The 21,708-nt window shown below is 39.3% G+C and overlaps 1 protein-coding gene across 1 annotated transcript; it reads right to left on the bottom strand.

Moving 5' to 3' along the window:
• Nucleotides 1–5,000: 5,000 nt before the first annotated feature.
• LOC308382335 (GTPase IMAP family member 9-like) lies at nt 5,001–20,137 on the bottom strand (the record flags this gene model as incomplete). The annotated part of the gene is made up of 3 exons (XM_080860057.1): nt 5,001–5,183; nt 5,497–6,395; nt 20,068–20,137. The coding sequence occupies 3 exons, from the start codon at nt 20,135–20,137 to the stop codon at nt 5,001–5,003; spliced, it is 1,152 nt and encodes a 383-aa protein (XP_080716183.1).
• Between the last annotated feature and the right edge of the window lie 1,571 nt (nt 20,138–21,708).

The following is a 21,708-nucleotide window of genomic DNA, read 5'->3' as shown; positions in this document are numbered from 1 at the left end:
TCTTTTCATAAATATGTATTTAATTATTCCCCATAGTCCATTATCTTCATTGCATAGCTTCCAGCGTTGTTTATTTATGTTAGAGCTTTCATCCAATCATATTTCAGCTATCATGTGTTGCCACGCTCAAAGAAATCTTCCCCGAGAACAGAAATCTTCCCTGAGGCCTTCAGAATTCACATTGAAGGCCCGTGTAAATCTGATTGGTTATCCCATCCAATGTCCTTCGAGCCATATCGCCTACCATCTTACCAGCTATCACACATGTGATTAATACTTCATTCACCTCTGGAACATTTCCCTCTGCATTCAAACTGGCTTGGGTCACAAATTGTGATTTCCAATAATAAAAATGAACTTTGAAGAAAATAATGCACACCTCAAATTCTGCTAATGGTGGGACTCGAACCGGGAACTTTGGGGTCAACTCTTTTCTCATATAAATGCATATAGAAACAGACGTTTAAGGTTTAAAAAAGAATTCAGTCAAAACTTCTCTCAAAACTTCAGTCATGGAGGATTCAGCTATACAAAATCCCATCCTTCTTTTTTTCTCTCATTTTCACCTTTTAAATGACACAGATTACACATACACTGGCCTGAACATAAAACATAGAACACACTTGCACGCTTAACATTCATACTCATTTTTTGTTCGTTTCACATGCTGTATGTTCAAGGACATGTTTACACATGCACACAGAACTTTGGTGACTCCAAAACTCTCGCACACATTCTTTCTCACACACGCTCACTCTCTAACACACACTCCCCTTTAGTTCATTAGTTAGATATATTAAGTCAGTAACATATTATGGCACTTTTTTTTGTCATTACATTTTAGCAGATGAACTGAAGTAATTTAGGTTTTACTTTTATTAATTATGTACATTCACTGTTACAACTTTTTAACTTTCCATTAAGTACATTTTTGCCCAGAATCCTTAACTATAAATAGGAAACAATGACATATTAGTTTTACTGCCACTGCAGTACTCATTCACTTTCACAGCCTTTCGTTTCTTAGCACCTTTCTATTTGAGCAATACTGGTTCAAACTCACTGATATATCAAACTGAAGATACAGTATTGATCAGAATTGATCCATGGCTGTGAGTACCTGCAGCATCACAGTTAAGGAATATCCTTTACCAGCTCCACTCTCACTCGAGTCATATTGCTCAATTATATGGATCTTCAGTTTGATATGTCAGTTTGAAATATGAACACGTACTAAAGTTTGAAGAAGTTACACTCACCTGCCATTACTGTCTTATTCATTATGCAAAGTGTGGATCCTGTTTTGAAAATCAGTCTTGCAAACAGCGCAGGAATGTAAAAGAACGTGTGAGGGCATGTGTGGAGAGGAAGAAGACTCCACCCGTTATGTGATACCTGTCACTCCACCCATGGCTGTAAAAATACCCAATCACTCTTGACTGCATGATCTCATGCCTTTCTTTGTGTGTTATTTTGCATCTGCGGACAAATATGAGGACCACATACCAGGCAACGTGTCAAAGCTGCTGAGAAAAACTGTATTGTGTCAGCGAACTCAGCTAGTAAAGTGTCCTCTTCCTCTCAGTTACTACAGAATGATGAATATTCGCAATGAATATTATATTGATACGATTTTCAATTATGCTTTCTTTTTCAATATGCAGTTGCTATTGTAATGAATACACATTTGTATGTAGGCAAGTATTTAGACTTTAAAGATCATTGTGCCTCAATCTCGAACATTTTCTTAGGTGTCTTCTTAAATATCTTCTGAATGACTCTGAAAGACCAACCTAAGAAAAGGTCTCAGCGGGATTGGTGAAAGCCTGGAAATGTGTTCTTAAACCGTCATAGTGTCCGTAGCCGTGCACTGATTCTTTAATTGAGCGTGCATTCTCGTGCACCTGTATTTTCATACAGAAACACCCCGCCAGCTCCTTATAAGGGAATGCAACTGAAATTGACGTGTGCACAATCCACAGACTTCACAGGCGACGCAAAAGTAACTTCAGACTCATGACTGATCACAATTATGACAAAGATGAAACCGAGCACCGGTCGAGTAAATGCAGACCAAACTTCACCGGTGCAAAGGTGGAGGTTCTGTTGCAGAATGTAGATGTGTCCCTTCTATTCCATTATGCCTACATCCACGCCATCTAGTTTAGTGCTTATTCATGTATTGACTTACATTTGCAGTGTTCTTGTAGTGCTTTTATTTATTTTAGGACATCTTGATGCCTCGTAGAATCATGACTATAAATGTGAAACCTAATTGTTAATGATACAAATGTCCTCATATTTATCATTTTTATAATTATTTACATATGAGGATATCTGTAGAGTTTATGTGACATTGATGATGACATGATAGCTGCATTTTTCATCCAAAGTCTAAATAGGCCCCTTGGAAAATGCAAGGTAAGGCTGTAATAACTCTGGGCCTCGTTTCCCGAACACGCACTTAGCCTAAAAAGCACTTGAAATCGTTCGTAAGAGGAACCCTACGTTGCAGACGGGTTTCCCGACGCGGCACTTAGCTTAAGTGTATCTTTCGTTGAGAGGAATTCTACGTGTAGTCAGGACCAGTAGTAACTTCACACTTAGCGATTTAAACCACCAGGGGCGTCGTTCGGCCGTCGTTCGGAAGAAAGGGGAATTTAAAAAAAAAACATGGCTACTTGAAGCGAGGAATATTTTACATTAATAAAGCTATCTACACAACTTTTTATATGTTTATAATGACTCGGTTTGATCGGAAATGTGCTACGCGACCAATGCAGAGTATTTAGGTCTTTACTGAAGCTTTAAAACAGTAGTTTGATGGCACATTTAGCGCTTATGCCACCACTCCATTGGCTTATATGGTAGCTTTATAGCTAGGTGGTTGTTTCGTGCCCTACACAGTTGTAGGCTATACATATATATTTGCACGATGTATATTTTGCAACGATGTTTCTGTGTATAGCACATCATGAGAATGTCATTGTTTCACCTGCCTATTCCCATCAAAATAGAAAAAAAGAATATTGAGTATTTGAAAATAAAGATTAGGCTATACAAAACTAGTGCAGTGCCCGTAGGAATTATGCATTCTGTAGTGTAAGCAGACGTAGAGCTGTTGGGTAGTGTAATGGCAAGACATATTTGCACTCCACATAGGTACAGGTTACACTGAAGTATTATTGTGATGCATGTTTCCTTTTCATTAAGAAATGTGTTAATGGTAGCCTTTTTGAATTTGTTACCAACAAATAAAGTTTGAGATTATGTAGTGGATGTAGTTGAATATAGATGTCAACGTTGCTGTCTAAACTATAAACTAAATGTCATGAAGAAAGAAAGAAATAATTTAAAATGAAGTTATGGTTGAAATAGGATTACTTCTTTATTGTAAGGGTAAGTGTAGGGTAAGAATGGGCATGCAGTTGGACTCAAATGTAGGTTAATTTTATTGAATGTATGTAGCCTACTGTACTGTATGACTTCGATGATGGTAGCTTTGACAGCCCACTTTCAGACAGATGTAATAAATGTCCTTACAATGGGAACACAGTTTAACTCTGCTGGAGATGGCGTTACTATCCCCGCCCCGAATTCAGTGCGCAGTGTACGTTCGATGCACGCATAGGCTAGCTAATTTCACAGCAATTAACGTAAACAGGTTAACGTGACGTAAACAGCTCCTAAGAGCTACTTAAGAACTCGTGCACGTCGCGCTCGTGCACCTGACTTTAAGTTGATGGTTGGGAAACCCTCGTAAGTAGAAAGAGTTCGGCCGTCAACGATGTCGCGAAAATCCACGTAGAACGTTAAGATACATCGTTATCGGGAAACGAGGCCCTGGTCATGTGTGTGACATACGTGTGTGCCATGTGATCTTATGGTTACACCTCTAGTACAAGCTACCACTAGGGCCTATGCTAATAGAACAAAGGAACAATGCCCCACTGCACCTCAGCACACATCCCCTTCCTGCCCCAGATGTGTTGAATACACAACACATATCTACCATTTGGGGCCACACTGTAAATTAGCTCTTCTGTAGGCAGATCCCCCCTACCGATCAACATACTGTACCCCTTTTCAACTTTACCTGTAAGACACCTCCAACACACCCCCAAGGCTGCCCCATCACCCCACTGTATCCTCCCATGGCTGACTGCTATTTAAACTGGAACACTGTAATGTACTTCAGTCTTTTCCTGGTTTCATTGGATGCTGAAACTGACTCCCTGCAGGAGCACACTGGAATAAACCTCAGAGAAACCTTTGATTTACCTCTCAAGTCCATTGTCCAAAGTTTCTCCGCTGCAGATTCTAATATAATAATACACTTATGACATTCAAATGATGGGTATAATATTTATAATTAGTATAATAGACAAATGATGACATTTTCCTAATGAGATCATGACAAACTTTATTACAATACATCGCATCCAATTTCATCAATTTGTGTTGCATTTAAGATTTGTGTGTGTTGATTTGCATTTATCAAAGTACAAGCTAAGGTTAGTATATGGTATGTGTTGTGTAAATAATAAGTTGAGACACAACGATTGAGCTATTAGCTAAATCATGGTAAGGGTTGTGAGAAGAAAAAGTTAAAGGGTAAATATATTATATCATCACTCCAGCCATTAAGCATAATAGATCAAACGTAGAATTGTGATAAGAATGATTGACCAAAAGTTAAACAAGTCCATGTTCTTGACGGAACCAGGAAAAAGAGAAACAAAAATGTCAAATTACAGCTCAATACAGTTTTTAGTAAGGTGCATTCTAGGAAAATAATTTCTTAATTTGATCAACGATAGCATCTTTGGCCATCTCTGCACCCTCTCCTGGACTATCTGCATCCTTAGCTGCTTTTGCTCCTATAACCCCTCCTGCCACTGCACCAGCTACAACCATCACACCGCCAGCCACCCCTGCTCCTATACCAGCTGCAACCCCAGCACTAAAAGCTCCACCTGCCCCTGCCGCTCCAACCGTTCCTACTGCCCCGGCCTCTGCTGCTGCCCCTGCCCCTGTTGCTCCAACCACGGCTGCTGCCCCAGCCTCTGCTGCTGTTGCCCCTGCTGCTGCCGCTCCAACTGTGGTTGCTGCCCCAGCCTCTGCTGCTGTTGCCCCTGCTGCTGCTGCTCCAACCGCTGCTGCTGCCCCAGTCTCTGTTCCACCTGCCGCAAAAATAGTTGCTGCTACCCCAGTCCTTGCTGCAACTACTCCTATGGCTCCACAAACAGCTCTTACTTTTAACGTTGCCTGTGTTGCTCCAAGTGTGGCTTCTGCTGCTGCACCTGCCGCTCCAACCATGTCTGCTACTGCAGCTTCTGCTGATGCCCCTGCCCCTGCCCCTGCCCCTGCCCCTGCCCCTGCCCCTGCCCCTGCCCCTGCCCCTGCCCCTGCCCCTGCCCCTGCGTCTCTACCTGCCACTCCACTTATTAACCCCTCTTGTTCTTCTGCCGTTGCACCTCTGAATTGCTCTAAAACTTTTTCCGACAGGATGAGGAGGAGATCTTTCAGTTTCATACCGCTGTGGTACAGCTTCTTGAAGAGGTGGTACACGCCTGCTCCCACCAGCACTGGAATCCCGAGCATGGCGCCCAGCAACACTCCTGTAGCACAGCCTGCTGCGATAATTGTAGAGTAAACCTTTGCCTTGGCTTGTTCCCTGATTTCCTCGTCAGACAGATATCCTTTGTTCTCTTTCTTTATGATCTCTATTTCGCTCTCCACATCTGTTTCCACTGCCTTAAATAACTCATTCTGGTAACATTTGCCACCATTCTTTTCCACCAGCTTTTCAATGGTATTCAGCAGCCTGTCCACCTGAATTCTGTTGCTTTTATACCCAGTCAGCCAAAAGTTCCAGTGCTCATTGTCAACGACATGGCATCGCCCTCCACACTTATCTATGAGTTTCTGCAGCTTGCCATTCTTTGCGACAAACTCTTCAATGGTTTGACCTTTGAGGTCATAACCATGTGTGAAGAGGACTACTGCATATTTGAAGATCTCTTCACTAAAAACCTCTGTGATCTGCTTCACAGTTTCCATCTCGTGTTTTGTGTATCTTCCCACTTGAAGGATGATGACCACAGCATGAGGGCCAGGGGAGCATTCAACAAGACCTCTTGCTATCTGTCTCATTTCGTCACCTTTGGTCCCATCTGTGTTCTCTGTCTCTTCACCTGTTCCAAAAAGTCCTGGCGTGTCGATCACTTTAATAATTTTCCTCTTCATGTATTTTTGTTGTGCCACACTGATTTGTGTGGTCGAGGATGGAGATGCATTCTTCACAAAAGCCTTCTTTCCTAAGATGGTGTTCCCTGAACTGCTTTTACCAACTCCGGTTTTTCCTACCAGCAAGATCCTCCTTTCAGCATAACCTTTAGAGGATATCAATATGTTAGTAACTTTTACTCAAATAATAACATGTAAACAAGATGATACATCTGATACAGTTTAGTGACATGGGACAAAATATGTTTACACCGTCATAGCAGTGTATATATTCAACATACTGTATACTAATCTACAGATATTGTTTAGGTATAACCTCCACACTTTTTTTTACTTTTCTTGAAAATGTACCTTCTTTGAAATACCATTAATTCAATCTCATTGAACACCATTATTATTTTCACTTAACAAATTTCACACATGGATTATTTTCACTAAACAAATAGAGTTTATATAGTAAGAATTTTGTTTTGTTAATGCTAGCTGCTAACAGAGTCTACTTCACGTAAGGGATAATGTTTAGTCAGCCAGTCAGTATGGGAAATAAATCCTGACAGGATGGATATGTCTCTGTGGTGCAGCAAGCTTCTTCAGAAACACACAAATAGAACATTTACGTTTCAAGTAGTGATATTGAGCTTTCTCACAAGTAAAATTAGTTGTAATTATTCACTGCAATAGTAGTAGCAAAGTCAATAGGTCAGATTCATTTAAAATTGTTTGCACTGCAGTGAATCACTGGAGAGGAGGTTTAGGAGATTTGAAAGCTTTATTCTAAACTGGAAGTATCAACATGGTGACATATGTCCCTGAGTCTTATTCACAACATATGCCACATCACATATAGTATATGAAACCTATATCTTTAAACACATACGTTAAGGCCTCAATCCATTTGAGGGACCACATTTTCCCTGTTTTTGTACCTCAGACAAAAGCCTCCAGCCATAAATAATTCCCCCCATACCCAACTCCTATGGTTCTTTGAAGGGGACTGTCATAAAGTAAACCACACCCACTGTCTGCTCTGGGCTTCAGATAAAAATTCCCGCTTCACCAATACAGCATCAGTGCAGATGTCATTCATCTGATTCACGCTGACTAATGGAGGCTGATTGTACTACCTGCCTGATTTGTCTGCTAGCCTTACTGACTGTTAGGCAGCTACCGCTTGAACCTACTCCTCAAAGTAGCTCCCTGCACAGACTGTACACTGAAATAAACTTTCAAATCCTTGACTTCCTCCCTGGTCGATTTACATGTGTTGGTGTTTGACTCAGAGTCCATCCCTTAGCTGAAAAACTCGGAAAAGAATTTGTGTTTGGTCAATTATTTCTCTGTTGTTACAATGGTAATTGGCAATGTATTCTTTACTGTTGGAAAGCCTGAGTCTCCTGACGGTGTATTAAATGAATGAAGTGTAATATTGCCAATATATCTTGTTTGTTCCATCCACCAAGTTAATGTTCTTCCAACACATCAGACATTTACATTTTTGGCCCACAATGCCAAAGGTTACGAATACTATCTGCTTTTAAACTATTTATGAAGAAGGCATCACAACCAGCGTCATACTTCATGGTGGAACATTTTTTGTACATATTTGATGAGATTCATTGATTTGTTATCCTTCCTACCTATGCGTCTAGCTCAAATGCTTCAGCCCATAGGCTTTGAGGACTACGTTACGGGGTATTTTTCTGATTTTCCTTATCAGCAGTGTACAAGATTAGATTACAGGACCCTACCCCCCGCCTCGTGATTAAACATGAGAACTTCATGGGCTGGAGAGATCAGACACATAGCTACTATGATAACGATGTGAACATTTTATGTGAGGGGTGTATGACGGTTGTGGCGCAAAAAGATGTTGCCTGCAGCGTTGAAAGACGCTCTTCTGTCCCATTGCACATTCTAAATGACTTGCATACAAGCTCGCACCACCATCAACACTTCTACACACACAAACATGCACACACCTGATTGCACGAACTTAAACAAAGTTGAAACTATTTTTTTTGAGTGAACTGAGTTGGTGCACAAACTTGGTGTCATTGAATATAGATAAATGGATTACCGACTTGTTTGGGGTTCGGGTCCACGTTTAGCTGTCAGTCCATTGGTAAAGAAGCACCAGTGGAAACAGGGGGAAAATGTATTTGGTTGTCTGATTCGCTTGTAACCGTGGTAGGGGCAATAGAAATGGTCTTGGCCAAACCACTTCGGTAAGGTGTCTATACATTTATTGGTACCACTTAACAATAAGGGTCCCTTTATAAAGGTTTATAAATGGTTTATAATTAGGTATTGAAATGTATAACTAATTGGCTTCTTTCTTGAAACTCAAATTATTAATAATTTGTACGAGACACTGTAGAGGTGCAAATAGATACAGTAAATAACACAAGACAAAACTATTTCTTCACTCCTCTCAATATTTAAGGACAGTTATAAAGAAATGCACATGGCAATAATTGAGAAAAAAATAACAAAGAAATTATGCATAGCAAGCCATACGGTAATCTCTACAGGTTTGGTAGTAACAGATACAAGAATGGCAGGGAGTGTGCAATGGGCTAGTATAGACAGTTAAGGGATAGACAGTGGGTTGCCAAGACAGGGATCTTCCCAAATAGTGAGCCCGGATCGTTGTTTGAAAAAACTGTGTTAGAACTCATTTATAATGGCTTATGAATGACTTATAAAGGGTTTACAACCTAATTAATAAACCAATTATAAACCATTTATAAACCTTTATAAAGGGACCCTTATTGTAAAGTGGTACCCATTTATTACATAGTTATTACTCTGGTGTTTAGCACACAGATAAATATATGTATTTGTATTTTAGGGTTTGTTTTGTAATATTAGTAGTACTAAAAACATTTATGCATATCCTTCTTGAACTTAATATAAAACAGAAATTCTTCTGAAGAAATTAAGATTAAAATAAAACTTACATAACTTAAATTTTTGGAATTTTAACTTTTTAATTTAACATAACATAAGAAATAATACAAGCCAATATGGTTTTGACTTCCAACCTACATCTGTCCTCTGTCAAACACAGTTTATTTACAGACCTGGACGAACCTGTTAAGGTATAATTTGAATCACAATGGAAAAGCTGCAATGTTACTTTTGTCCTTCCCCATCCGGGGACATGTAACAAGCATGCGAAACAGAGAGAACATACAGTTCAAATTAAGAAAACCTCCAATATTTCAATATCATGACCATTATTTAGAATTGTTTAGATTGAATAATACTGGGTAACATTTTAGTGTATGTTTGTAATCATAGCCCTTGTTCACATTTGCCATCAAGTGAGTTGAAGTCAGTCTAGGTAAAAAAAAAAAAATTGCACCTATTTGCCGTGTACAATGCCCATAATGCCAAAGGTTATGATCACTATCTGGAAAATGACACCACACCCAGCGTCATACTGCAGGGCAATACAATGTTGTACATATTTGAAGTGACAAAGATATTTTATTTTATCAAGCCCATGACAACTGCAGTTTGTCACATGAAACTTTAAGAGCCATGTTTGAGCGATTGCTGCTAAAACCTTTGTGGCTATCATGTGGAAAATATTTGCTCATACCTGTTAAATGCTCGGAATGAATTGATTGAATGAAGGCGCCCTGAAATACTTGAAGGTGTAATCTACATTTTTATTTTCTTCAGAAATACGCTGTAGACCCCGAAACTTTCAGTTTAATGTGACATGTAACATGACATGGATCATCAGTTAGATGACTCCGTTTGAAATATGAACATATACAAACATTTTAAGATGTTATACTCACCGGCCATTATTGTCTTATTCAGAACACGAATCAAGAGTGTGGATCAACAACTTGTATGGTCTTGGAAAAACAGATAGAGTATGTGAGCATTACTGTCATGTGTGTAAGGAGGGGAAGAGAACTCCAGGGGTGGAGCCAACCAGATTACCTGTCATTCCACCCATGGGTGTTGGTAAAAACACCAAATCTCTTTGCTGGATCTCATGCCTTCCTGTTTGTGTTATTTTGCAACTTGCTCAAATCAATAGCAAAACCGAATATTATTAATATTTTATGCGATGGAACTGGAAATATTGCTATTCTGTTGTTATAAGACATTAACTAAGTGTGACCTTATTTTGTATCTGTAACGCATTCTTTGATGTGTACTCTGTCTGTCTCACTGAGACCTGAACAAATGACATGTGAACCCTCCTCCCCCCAGATAGCCTCCTTCCTGCTATCACCCTTTGTACCCTGTTATCTTTCATGTCCATAACATTGGTATTGCTCTGCAGTGAATATTCCTCACATGAAACAAATTCATGAATATTTGAACCACATTTTAGTTTAAATTGTAACGAGTTTGGAGATAGTCTGTTCGTTGAACATTTAACCACACTTTTAATAAGGGAGAGCTTGAGTGAAAGTAACACTTTTTTAATTTGTTGTAACATAACGTAATTTAAAGAGATTGTACAAGACTAAAAGCCAATCTTTTGTGACTCCAACCTACATCTGTCCTCTGTAAAACGCAGTTCATTTACAGACCAGGACAAACCAGTTGAGCCACAATGGAACAACTGTAATTTCACTTTCATTCCTGCTCGTCTTAATGATTGTAACACGCATGCGGAACAAAACAACAAGTTAAAATGATGAAACCTTCCAATATTTTGCAACTTATCATGAATCTTTTTTCAGAAATGTGTTAGTTTAGATTGAATAATATTGGGTTACACCATATCTTATTTTATGTCTGTAATCATTACCCTTGTCATCATCAAGTGTGTATCAATTAAAGAAATGCGGTGTTTTTTATTTTGTACCAAAAATGTTAATGGTAAAGTTTGATTAAGTAGTCATTGAGGAATGATTGCACATTGATTCTGGGTCTTGAAATCCTCTCCTTACGTAATGCTATGCAAATTAGTGTGACTTCAACATTGACAGGAAATGAGGAAAGGACACCCCATGGCCAATAGCTGCTCAGCAGGAGGGAGGAGCAAACCTGCCCGCAAGCAGGTGAGATTCACATACTCAGTTACCATGGTAACTGACCCAAAGTTTGAGTTCCCTCTCTTTCTGGATCGGACAACCGGGTTTCCCTCATGTCAGGGCTCACAAACTCAGAGTTTTAACAAAACACCTTTCTCAGAATGCTCCCCTTGTCTTCCATGGGTGAAACAACAGATAACAGACAAATATTGTAGCAATCATTGTGGCAAGAAACAAAACTGAAAAAAAATAATTAATTCTAAATGCAAGTCACCTCTGAGCTCAAAGGCAGTTTGTTTGCTGATGCTAGAATGCTAAATAGTTTAAAAATTAAGAAATACCTGAATCTGATATGTGCCTTCTGCAACAGTGGCACTGAAAACCGTATTACTTTATAAATGTATGCTATAGTGTAGGCTGATGATAGAAACACCTAACACTGAATTAATGTGACATGCAATGCTGACCTGTTGAATGTACGCCTATTATATCTCAACAGTGATTAATTAAATTAACACTACTATTCATGTTAGTCATTCTGTTCTTTTAAATGAATATGAAAGGAGAATTTCAACTGTACCCACTGTAAACAGCAATCAGGAACACAGCTCCACGTGATCTCCCGTTAATCACCCCACCTCAAAACTACAACTGGCAGGAGAAACTGACCAGCTTGACTGCAGTCTTGTCCAACTCCTCTTCGAGTCTAAACTGGATGTTCACATTTGCTATCAAGTCAGTTGAATTCAGCCTAAGTAAAAAAAAAAATGCACCTATTCCCTGCAAATGACTTAATACGGCACTGTGCAGCCAAAGAGGCTTACATTGTTTTTAAGTTACAGAAAAAAACCCTTTATTGAAACTGAAAAATAGGTCTGATAGGATTTGTGAGGTGTCTGAGCCACCTATCTAATGTTAGCATGCTACTACTCACAAGGTAAACAGCTTGCTAGTGGCGTGATTGGTTTGTTGACCTGGCAATTTCACTATAACGTCTCTGTTAGCAATGCAAGCCCATGTGCCAGATCCAGTCTACTTCTGTCTGTTAACCCTTTAGTGTATTAGTATGCCCTGTTTTTGTGTTTCCTGTTGCCCGGCTGTATTCCGTCAATAAACTCTGCATCACCGACACTCCCATCTGAGCTGTTATGTCCGTGACAGTAATGCTGGAAGATAGTTTGAGGCTTGAACTGTTAGCATAATGAGCATGTTAGCATGTTAGTTGTTATGCACTATTAACCAATTTACTTCAGTTTTATGGTGGTTGTGTTGTGTCACTTCCTGGAAAATGATTCTCCTTCAGAACTTGGTGTCCTGAGGACGGATGCATAATCTCATGTCCTTGATAGTCCTCAGGAAAGGTTGTGTTTCAGTTTTAAGGCTGGTGGTGCATTTATATTCATGTTATGTCACCCCCAGCGTTAAGTACCCCGATTGTGTAGGCTAAAGACCAAGGCATAGGTATGATTACCCAAGTACTTCCTTTAAAGACTTCTTTGATATCATGGGGTTTGTATTTAAGTAACTTTATTATGTTTTCATCTAATATATTATGTTTAATGCAGACTTCATTTGGCACTTATACAGACACATATTAGTAATCTGTGAATGATTAACATATATTCACTAAACTAAAGTGTTTCCCTAGTTTTATGTCTAGAAATCAGATCAAACGCAATTAATGTTAAATCCATACCCCACTCAGACAACCCTACAAAATATAGTCTAAGCAATGTTTCCAAGCGTACATTAATTTGAGTTTGTTAAATAAATTGATGTTGTAGTAATATTTGTTAAGCCCTGGCCCTACAGCTTTTAGTCTCACAGATTATTTTAAGTGAGAAATCACACCATACGTCATTCAGCCCTCCTCCTATAATCATGACACAGTCTTCTCCATCTGGATTAGATCCCTTGGAGTCATTTGGCTCGCCAGGGTTCCAAAACCTGGAAGAAGAGCAGAGTCCAGAGAGCACATAAACATAACAAATGGTGCTCATAATCTGTCAAATTAAACCATGACACTTTTCAGCTCATCATGTTGTTTTTGAGGTCTGTACATATCTAACCAATTAAATTACATTAAATGTGAACTGTTTTTGAGCAGAAACAAAGGTAAATGTGTTTGGGTTGTACCAACGTTGGGTCTGTGAGGGGTGTGTTGTCCACCCAGCGCCATTTTGTCTCTTCCTGAGCATCAGTTAAACCAATCCAGTGGTAACCTCCCTTGGTCTTCAGGAAATTCTAATGCAAGAAATATCACTCTCATGATCTTGATCAGCAACATAATGGTGATGACTGCAATAACCATCCATTTGATCATGCTGATTTCAAACACATCAGTCTTTCAAGCTTTACTACTCTTTTTTACTCATTCATTCTTACTCATGTTTTTGTATTTGTATATTGTGAATAAGACTGATCAATTAATATGTTTGCATCTGATGAATCTTTTAATTCCCAGGTAAAGTGGGATATCCAATAAGTATCGCATGACAGGGCATGAGGTTGAAATGAAGAAAATGTACCAAGGCTAAGATGACCTTTATTGATCTCACACAGGGACATGTGCTGAATACCTGATAATCTCAAATAGGTTGTCGTAACTGTTTAGAGAGCCTTGGTATATACAGCCGCGGAAAAAATTAAGAGACCACTTCAAAATTATCAGTTAGTGAGGTTTGTAAAAGACCATGAGGATTGAAAAAAGCGGACTGGAGGGTCTTCTAGTTCGTCTTCTCTGATGAGTCCAATTTTCAGCTTTGCCCAACACATGGTCGTCTGACGGTTAGACGGAGACCTGGAGAGGCCTACAAGCCAGAGAGTCTTGCACCTACTGTGAAATCGGACTCATCAGAGAAGACGAACTTAGAGGAACCTCCAGTCCGCTTTTTCAATCCTTATGGTCTTTTACAAACCTCAGCCAGGCAAAGTACAACGTTGTCCCGGAAGAAAAACTTGCTTCCTTTTGCTCTGACAATGTTCCCCAACTCTGAGAAGTGTTTTTTCCAGCAGGGCAATGCTCCATGCCACACAGCCAGGCCAGTAAAGGTGTGGATGGAGTACCACCAGATCAGGACCCTGTCATGGCCAGCCCAATTTCGAGGCCTGAATCCCATAAAAAACCTCTGAAATGTGATCAAGAGGAAGATGGATGGTCACAAGCCATGAAAAGAAGCCGAGCTGCTAGAATTCTTGCGCCAGGAGTAGCATAAAGTCACCCAACGGCAATGTGAAAGACTGGTGGAGAGCATGCCAAGACACATGAAAGTTGTGATTTTAAATCAAGGTTATTCCACCAAATATTGATTTCTGAACTCTTCCTAAGTGTAAGCATTAGTATTGTGTAGTTTAAAAATGAATATGAGCTTGTTTTCTTTGCATTATTCGAGATCTGAAGACACTGCATCATTTTTGCTATTTTGACCAATTGTCATTTTTCTTCAAATAAATGATCTAAATGACAATATTTTTATTTGAAATTTGGTAGGAATGTTGCCAGTAGGTTATAGAATAAAACTGAAATGTACATTTTACTTTAACACATACCAATAAATAGTAAAACCAGAGAAACTGATAATTTTGAAGTGGTCTCTTAATTTTTTCCGCGGCTGTATATATAACTACATAGATGATGCATATCCAGGACTGTAGACCATATTACTATTCAGTGTCACCACGTTATTTCTATTTAAATTAACATATTTTATAATTCCTGGATTGTAATGTTGTATTTTAGTTCAGGCTAAAGTCTGTTTTACGTAACATTGGCTCAACACAAGCATAAGGTTAGAATGGTTTTGAAGGAATGTTGGCATATAAGTCATATGTTTGAAAAGAAGATACAATCTGGGTAGGAACAAAGTAGTTTTACTACTCATAAGCCATATTCCCTCATTATTCCTTACATAAATACATACATACATCAATATACGAGTTCCCATTAAGGTCTAAAATATATATCACTCATAATTATCACTGATCATTTCCCAATGATGCATGGTGTATTGCCTCTTTGAAATGTACTTAAACCTAGACCTCTACTTAAGTAAATTGATGTACTCAATGATATTACTGAATGATGACTACAGCCTTGTAAGTAATTAACACAGTGTTGGATTTTATAGAGATCTGACTGGCTACTGGTACAGATTTCTGCTACCTGCCTACTTAGCCATGTCGGCCAATGGAAGAGCAGGATTGCTGAATGACTTCTGAATATTGCTGTGTTATGACCTGATTGTCACGTCTATATGGGTTGTATGGGGGCGACGGTGGACACCTGTGGGTAGCTTGCATGTTTATTCATTGATTGTCTCTGCCGGGCGAGCGCTACTTGAGGTGGGGATGCGGTAATGCCCGGCACACGGAAGGGAGACTGAAGACCAGAGATGACTAGCAGGCAGAGAGCCGCCATCATCGCACTTGAACTAACCCTGTGAGATTGGAACAGGAGCCTGGGGGGGAGTAAGCAAACCTGCAACTTCTCAAAGGGCCATGACACTTACTAAGCCATGTCAGTCAATGGAAGATCAGGAATTGCTGAATGACTTCTGAATAATATTCTACATATTCAGAGACCTGTATCTTTAACCTAGTGTTTAAAAACTGATGCAAATAATGCTGTATATGCAAAAGCCATCCTAGCATTCACACAAATGGTCTGTGTTCACCAGCCACTACTGATTACAGTTTAGTACATTAGAGTTAGATAGCAGACCATGCAATTTTGTTTAAGGAAATAATGTCATACCATTTCTTGTTGACTGTTTATGATGGCCAGGTGTCCTCCAATAGTGACACAGGCATCTCTACTCTCAGTCCAGTTCTTCCAATCAGTGGAGAAGTGGTAACATGATCCTTCGAAATACTCCCAGTCATCTGAACACTTCCTCCCTCCTTTTAGAGGAATGCAATTCAAAATGACCACTAAAACTGACATTTAGTTTGTCAAGATTTGTTACTGTTTGATACAGTTTGTATATACTGCTCATTTGACAGAAAAAAAGATTACTACTACTATTACAAGTATGTTACAAGTCTTGTTAAATGGTCAAAACCTGATATGGACAGACCTGTTGCTTATTCAGTACTTTTGTGCACCAGAAAGAAAACATGGTCTAGGAACCTACAGTCCACCACAGATGTATAGAAATCTCACCTTGTAGCTCATTCTTCAGCTTTGTGATTTCATTGGTGAGATCATCATTTCTGTTTTTCTGCTCATTTAACATCCTTTCAGTTTCTGTGAAAGGAAATCAACAGTAGACTATGCAATCAAAACAGATTTGCCTTCTGCTGTATGAAAAGGCCAATTCTTTACTTTGTTTTGTAATCCGAGAAGATTATTATCATCTTGGAAAAAGAATAGCCAAAGTCCAGAGAAGTCAAGCTTAATCAGAGGTAATGATTAAGTAAACAGTGCATTTTCTCATGATTTGCTTTCCTTTTAAGGAAAACTAATCAATCACCAACATTTCTCTGACTGTGAGAGAGGAAGAAAATATCATGGCCAATGGAGTGTAAGGTAACCTAATGAGGTGCACCTGAGAGGTGCAGTGTGGATAGGTAAGGGAATAGTGGGGTGTTGGGGCGTGAGTGTGTGGTGGAGGGTTAGTGTTTAGTGTGGAGAGGAGGGGTTTTATCTAAAAATGTGTTGATTCTGTTGACAGATAAAAATCACAGTTACACACCAAGAGTTGGGGTGAGAGTAGGATTAGCTTCAAGTTAGTTATAGATGAGTTGACAGTAAGTTACCTTGTAGGTGAGAGTTAGAGCTAGTACTTGATATTTGACTGACTTTTTGTACGGCTATCCATATTCAATCTTGATGAAATATATCCAGATGTGTGACTTTTTACCTGTAAGGTTAGCCTCCAAAGTCCTTGTCATGGCAGTGGCATTATCATACTCCTCCTGCAGCATTCCCAACTTCTGTCCAATGTCTTGTGTAAGCAAATACAAAATAAAATGGTGACAGCTATCCATATACAATTTAAGGGTACCACTTTACAATAAGACTCCATTATGAATGGTTTATAAATGGTTTATAAATAGGTTATTAATTAGGTTGTAAACCCTTTGTAAGTCATTAATAAGCCCTTATAAATGAGTTATAAACATTTTTTTTATACGTCGATGCAGGCTCACTATTTGGAAAGATCCCCATCTTAGCAACCCACTGTCTATCCCTTAACTTGCTCTACTAGCCTAATTGCACACTCCCTACCATTCTTGTATCTGTTACTAGAGATAAAACCCCAGGAGGGGGAGGGCTCACAACGTGCCCCCCCCCCAAAAAAATAACTTTACAATAAGGCTCCATTTTGCCAGTTATAAATGTTTGTAACTGATTACTAGATGATGATGTGTTTCACACTTTACAATAAGGCTCCGTTTTGCCAGTTATAAATGTTAGTAACTGATTAATAAAGGGTGATTTGTTGTGTAATGAGTAGTAAGCAGTAACTTGGATGGATACTTTATTAATCCATAGGGAAATTTTAGGACATCCAGTAGCATCCAGACACAACATCCACAAATCACATCCACATAGGGAGAACACGTTTAAAAGGAGTGGGAACGGAACGGAAACACAATATAGGCAAGATATAAAACTCAAGCTCCCTATTTGCCGTGGGCGTGCTGGTCTGTGACCTTCTGACCTATATCATCACGTCACCAACTAACAAAAAAAGCACAAATAAATATATATTTTTTGTTTTATATCAGCTCTGGAAAACCAGATAAGACCATAGTGTGCATCCCATGTAATTCAAGTTCAAATTGAAAAAAATAAATGGATGTTGTGTCTTGAAGCTACTGGATGTCCTAAAATTTCCCTCTGGATAAATAAAGTATCCATCCATCCAAGATCAAGTTACTGCTTACTACTCATTACACAACAAATCACCCTTTATTAATCAGTTACTAACATTTAAAACTGGCAAAATGGACCTGACATATTAGCTTTCAAAGCCAGAGTAACATTGGTGTGCTCCACCCTAACGTACTAAATATGCAAACACGTTACTTGGACAACCCGGTCATAAAAACAGAAATGCTCTTAGTTAGCGGATTACTTTGTTAAAAAAGACTATTCAAATAATGTGTTAGAGTTACATGAAAAAATAGGTGTAATGGGTAATGTAGTCTTTAACAGATATAACTGCATTTTCAAACAGTTAATGAAACACATTGTTGAGTTACTGTGTGTACTCAGCAGTAGTGGAAAGTAACGAAGTAGATAGAGAGAGATAGAGGGGGTCTGCTGTATGAAAAAGCCAATTCTTTACTTTTTTTTTCTTTTTTTTTTTATAGTACGAGAAGATTATTATCATCTTGGATAAAGAAATAGTCCAGTGATGCTTTATCAGAGTAAATGACTTAGTAAACAATGCATTACCAGAGAATTTTCTTCCAGTTTTTGTTGTGTTATTTTTAAGGAAAACTAGTCAATCAGCACTAAGGGCCTGATTTACTAACATGATTGCGCCCATTTCAGGTGTAAAATAGCGGTCGTAAACATAAAACGGTATTTACAAAAGGAGGCGCATTTGAGTAGAAGCACATTTTTACGCTTTGTGGGTGTGTGCCGGAACGAGATGGGAGGGTATAAGGAACGTAGGCGTGTAGCGCAAATATATGGGAGGAGAGAAGTTAAAGCGCATTTCCATTGAGTCTGAAAACGTTGATATGGCAGCAGTTATAAGAGCAAGGCGAAGACATAGACAGAGACACTGTCTACACTTTTTCAGTTAAGGGAACCACAAATCATTAGACGGTACAGGTTAACCAGCCACGCAATACTTCAATTACTGGACCAGATCAGAGACGACATCGAACCCTCCAACCCGTGATCACATTCCATTCCATCACTTGTTAAACTCTTATATTAGACAGTTTATGTATTAATGCCACCCAATAGCATATTCTTTATAATCGTGTTCTTTTAAACATCTCGCTGTAGGTGATGGCGGGCAGAACAATGATATAACCGCTTGCCCATTGAATCAGGTTCAGTGATTAAGCGAACGTGAACGAATATATCTATCTCCTCTTCGCTGAACCTTCGTTTTCTCTTTATCGAATCTCCATGGTGGCAGTAACTTGCAGGCGATCGCAATGTTAGTAAATCAGGCCCTAAGTGTCATATTACTTTGACCGTGAGAGAGATGGCTTTAAGTGTGGAGAGGTAAGGGAATGGTGGGGTGTTGGGGACGAGTGTGTGGTGGAGGGTTAGTGTTAAGTGTGGAGAGGTAAGGAATGGTGGGGTGTTGGGGACGAGTGTGTGGTGGAGGGTTAGTGTTAAGTGTGGAGAGGTAAGGAATGGTGGGGTGTTGGGGACGAGTGTGTGGTGGAGGGTTAGTGTTTATGTTAAGTGTGGAGAGGTAAGGGAATGGTGGGGTGTTGGGGATGAGTGTGTGGTGGAGGGTTAGTGTTAAGTGTGGAGAGGTAAGGAATGGTGGGGTGTTGGGGATGAGTGTGTGGTGGAGGGTTAGTATTATGTGTGGAGAGGTAAGGGAATGGTGGGGTGTTGGGGACGAGTGTGTGGTGGAGGGTTAGTGTTAAGTGTGGAGAGTAGGGGTTTTATCTAAAAATGTGTTGATTCTGTTGACTGATAAAAATCACAGTTACACACTAAGAGTTGGGGTGAGAGTAGGGTTAGCTTCAAGTTAGTTATAGTTTAGTAGACAGTAAGTTACCTTGTAGGTGAGAGTTAGAGCTAGTCCTTGATATTTGACTTACTCTTTGTAGGGCTATCCATATTCAATCTTGATGAAATATCTCCAGATGTGTGACGTTTTACCTGTAAGGTTAGCCTCCAAAGTCCTTGTCATGGCAGTGGCATTATCATACTCCTCCTGCAGCATTCCCATCTTCTGGCTGATGTCTTGTGTAATCACATAAAAAAAAATGTGGACAGCTATCCATATACAATTTAAGTATACCTTTCAAATACGAATCCATGTTCCATATTTCTATTGAAATACAGTGTTTGTGCATTTCTCACAACCTGACATATTAGCTTGCAAAGCCAGAGATACAGTACATTGGTGTGCTCCACCCTCAGTAAGTCTAACTGTTTTTAAACACATGTTGGAAAGCAAAGAGCATGTGGAAGGTCTTCTATAGTTAAGGGAAAACGTACTAAATATGCAAACATGTTACTTGGACAACCTGGTCATAAAAACAGAAATGCTCGTAGTTAGTGGACTACTTTGTAAAAAAGACTATTCAAATAATGTGTTTGAGTCACATGAAAAAAGTTTAATGGGTAATGTAGTCTTTAACAGATATAACTGGATATTCAAACAGTAAATGAAACACATTTTGAGTTACTGTGTGTACTCAGCAGTAGTGGACAGTAACGAAGTAGATGTAATTAGTGTGCTTGCCCGAAGGGAAGCACAGTATTGTTATCGTCAAGTTTTCTTTATTTATTTATTCTCCCCGTTTTTCTTGCAGCTAACTACTCCTCGCTCGTTTGAGCTAGAGACGCCATTCAAACACCAAAACGTCCGGCCCGATCCGGTGCAGGTTGCTATGACTTTTCGTGGCGATACTCTTTGCCACTCCTTTTTTATCCCTCTTTTTCATCCCCTTTTTCTCTCATTGACTAACATGGGGAAGGTTGAGCCATTGTGACGTCACCCGCTCTATCAGTCGCTCTCCATTTAACTGTAGGAATATTAAGAGACACCTTGGGCTCTACAGTGCGAGTATTTCACTCGCATAAATAGGTACGTGCAAACTTGAAAAATAATTTACAAGCACAGTGTGCGAGTGACAGACAGTTGTCAATACGGCGCCAAAAAGTGAAGCATTCCATTGATTTCACATGGAAACAAGTGACAGGGTCGCGACTCCAGGGTTTTCGACGGGACCAACAGCAGCAGCAGCAGCAGCAGCAGCATAATCATCATCTGGATTTACTGACATTTTCGGTATATATAAACACATAATATCAATTGGTAACTGGTGTGTTGTATCCTGTTTATGTCTGATACTTTATAAACATTTATGTTTTACGTAAACTTATTACACTAGGCAGCAGTATTGTGAAGTAGAGCTAGAAATGGCTTTGCTAGCTCCCATATTGTAGCTCACACCAGCAACTGCTCAATTTAGGACAGAAAGGAGTTTGGTAAATTAGCTTGTAACTGTCAATGATAACTAGTTATTAGAATATATTAGCCAACGTTAAGTTGACTTCAAAGGGGCAGTCGAGTGTTTAGGTTGTGTCAGCTAGCTTGGAAAGCTAGCTAATAATTTTTGATTGAAGCTTCACGTTAGCCTCTGTAAACGTTTAGCTAGCTAACGTTAGCTAACTATGAGGTAGCATATCCCAAGTAACTTGTTGTGACCGATAGCGTGAGTTAACATTAACCCGTGTCCTGGGAGTAATGATTCATGAGAGACCTTGAATCATTAGGTTAACTGAAAAACG

The sequence above is a fragment of the Sprattus sprattus genome (assembly GCF_963457725.1).
Source record: "Sprattus sprattus genome assembly, chromosome: 21".
Lineage (NCBI taxonomy): Eukaryota > Metazoa > Chordata > Actinopteri > Clupeiformes > Clupeidae > Sprattus > Sprattus sprattus.
Note: the sequence above shows the minus strand (reverse complement) of the source record. Positions and strands in the feature narration are given on the sequence as shown.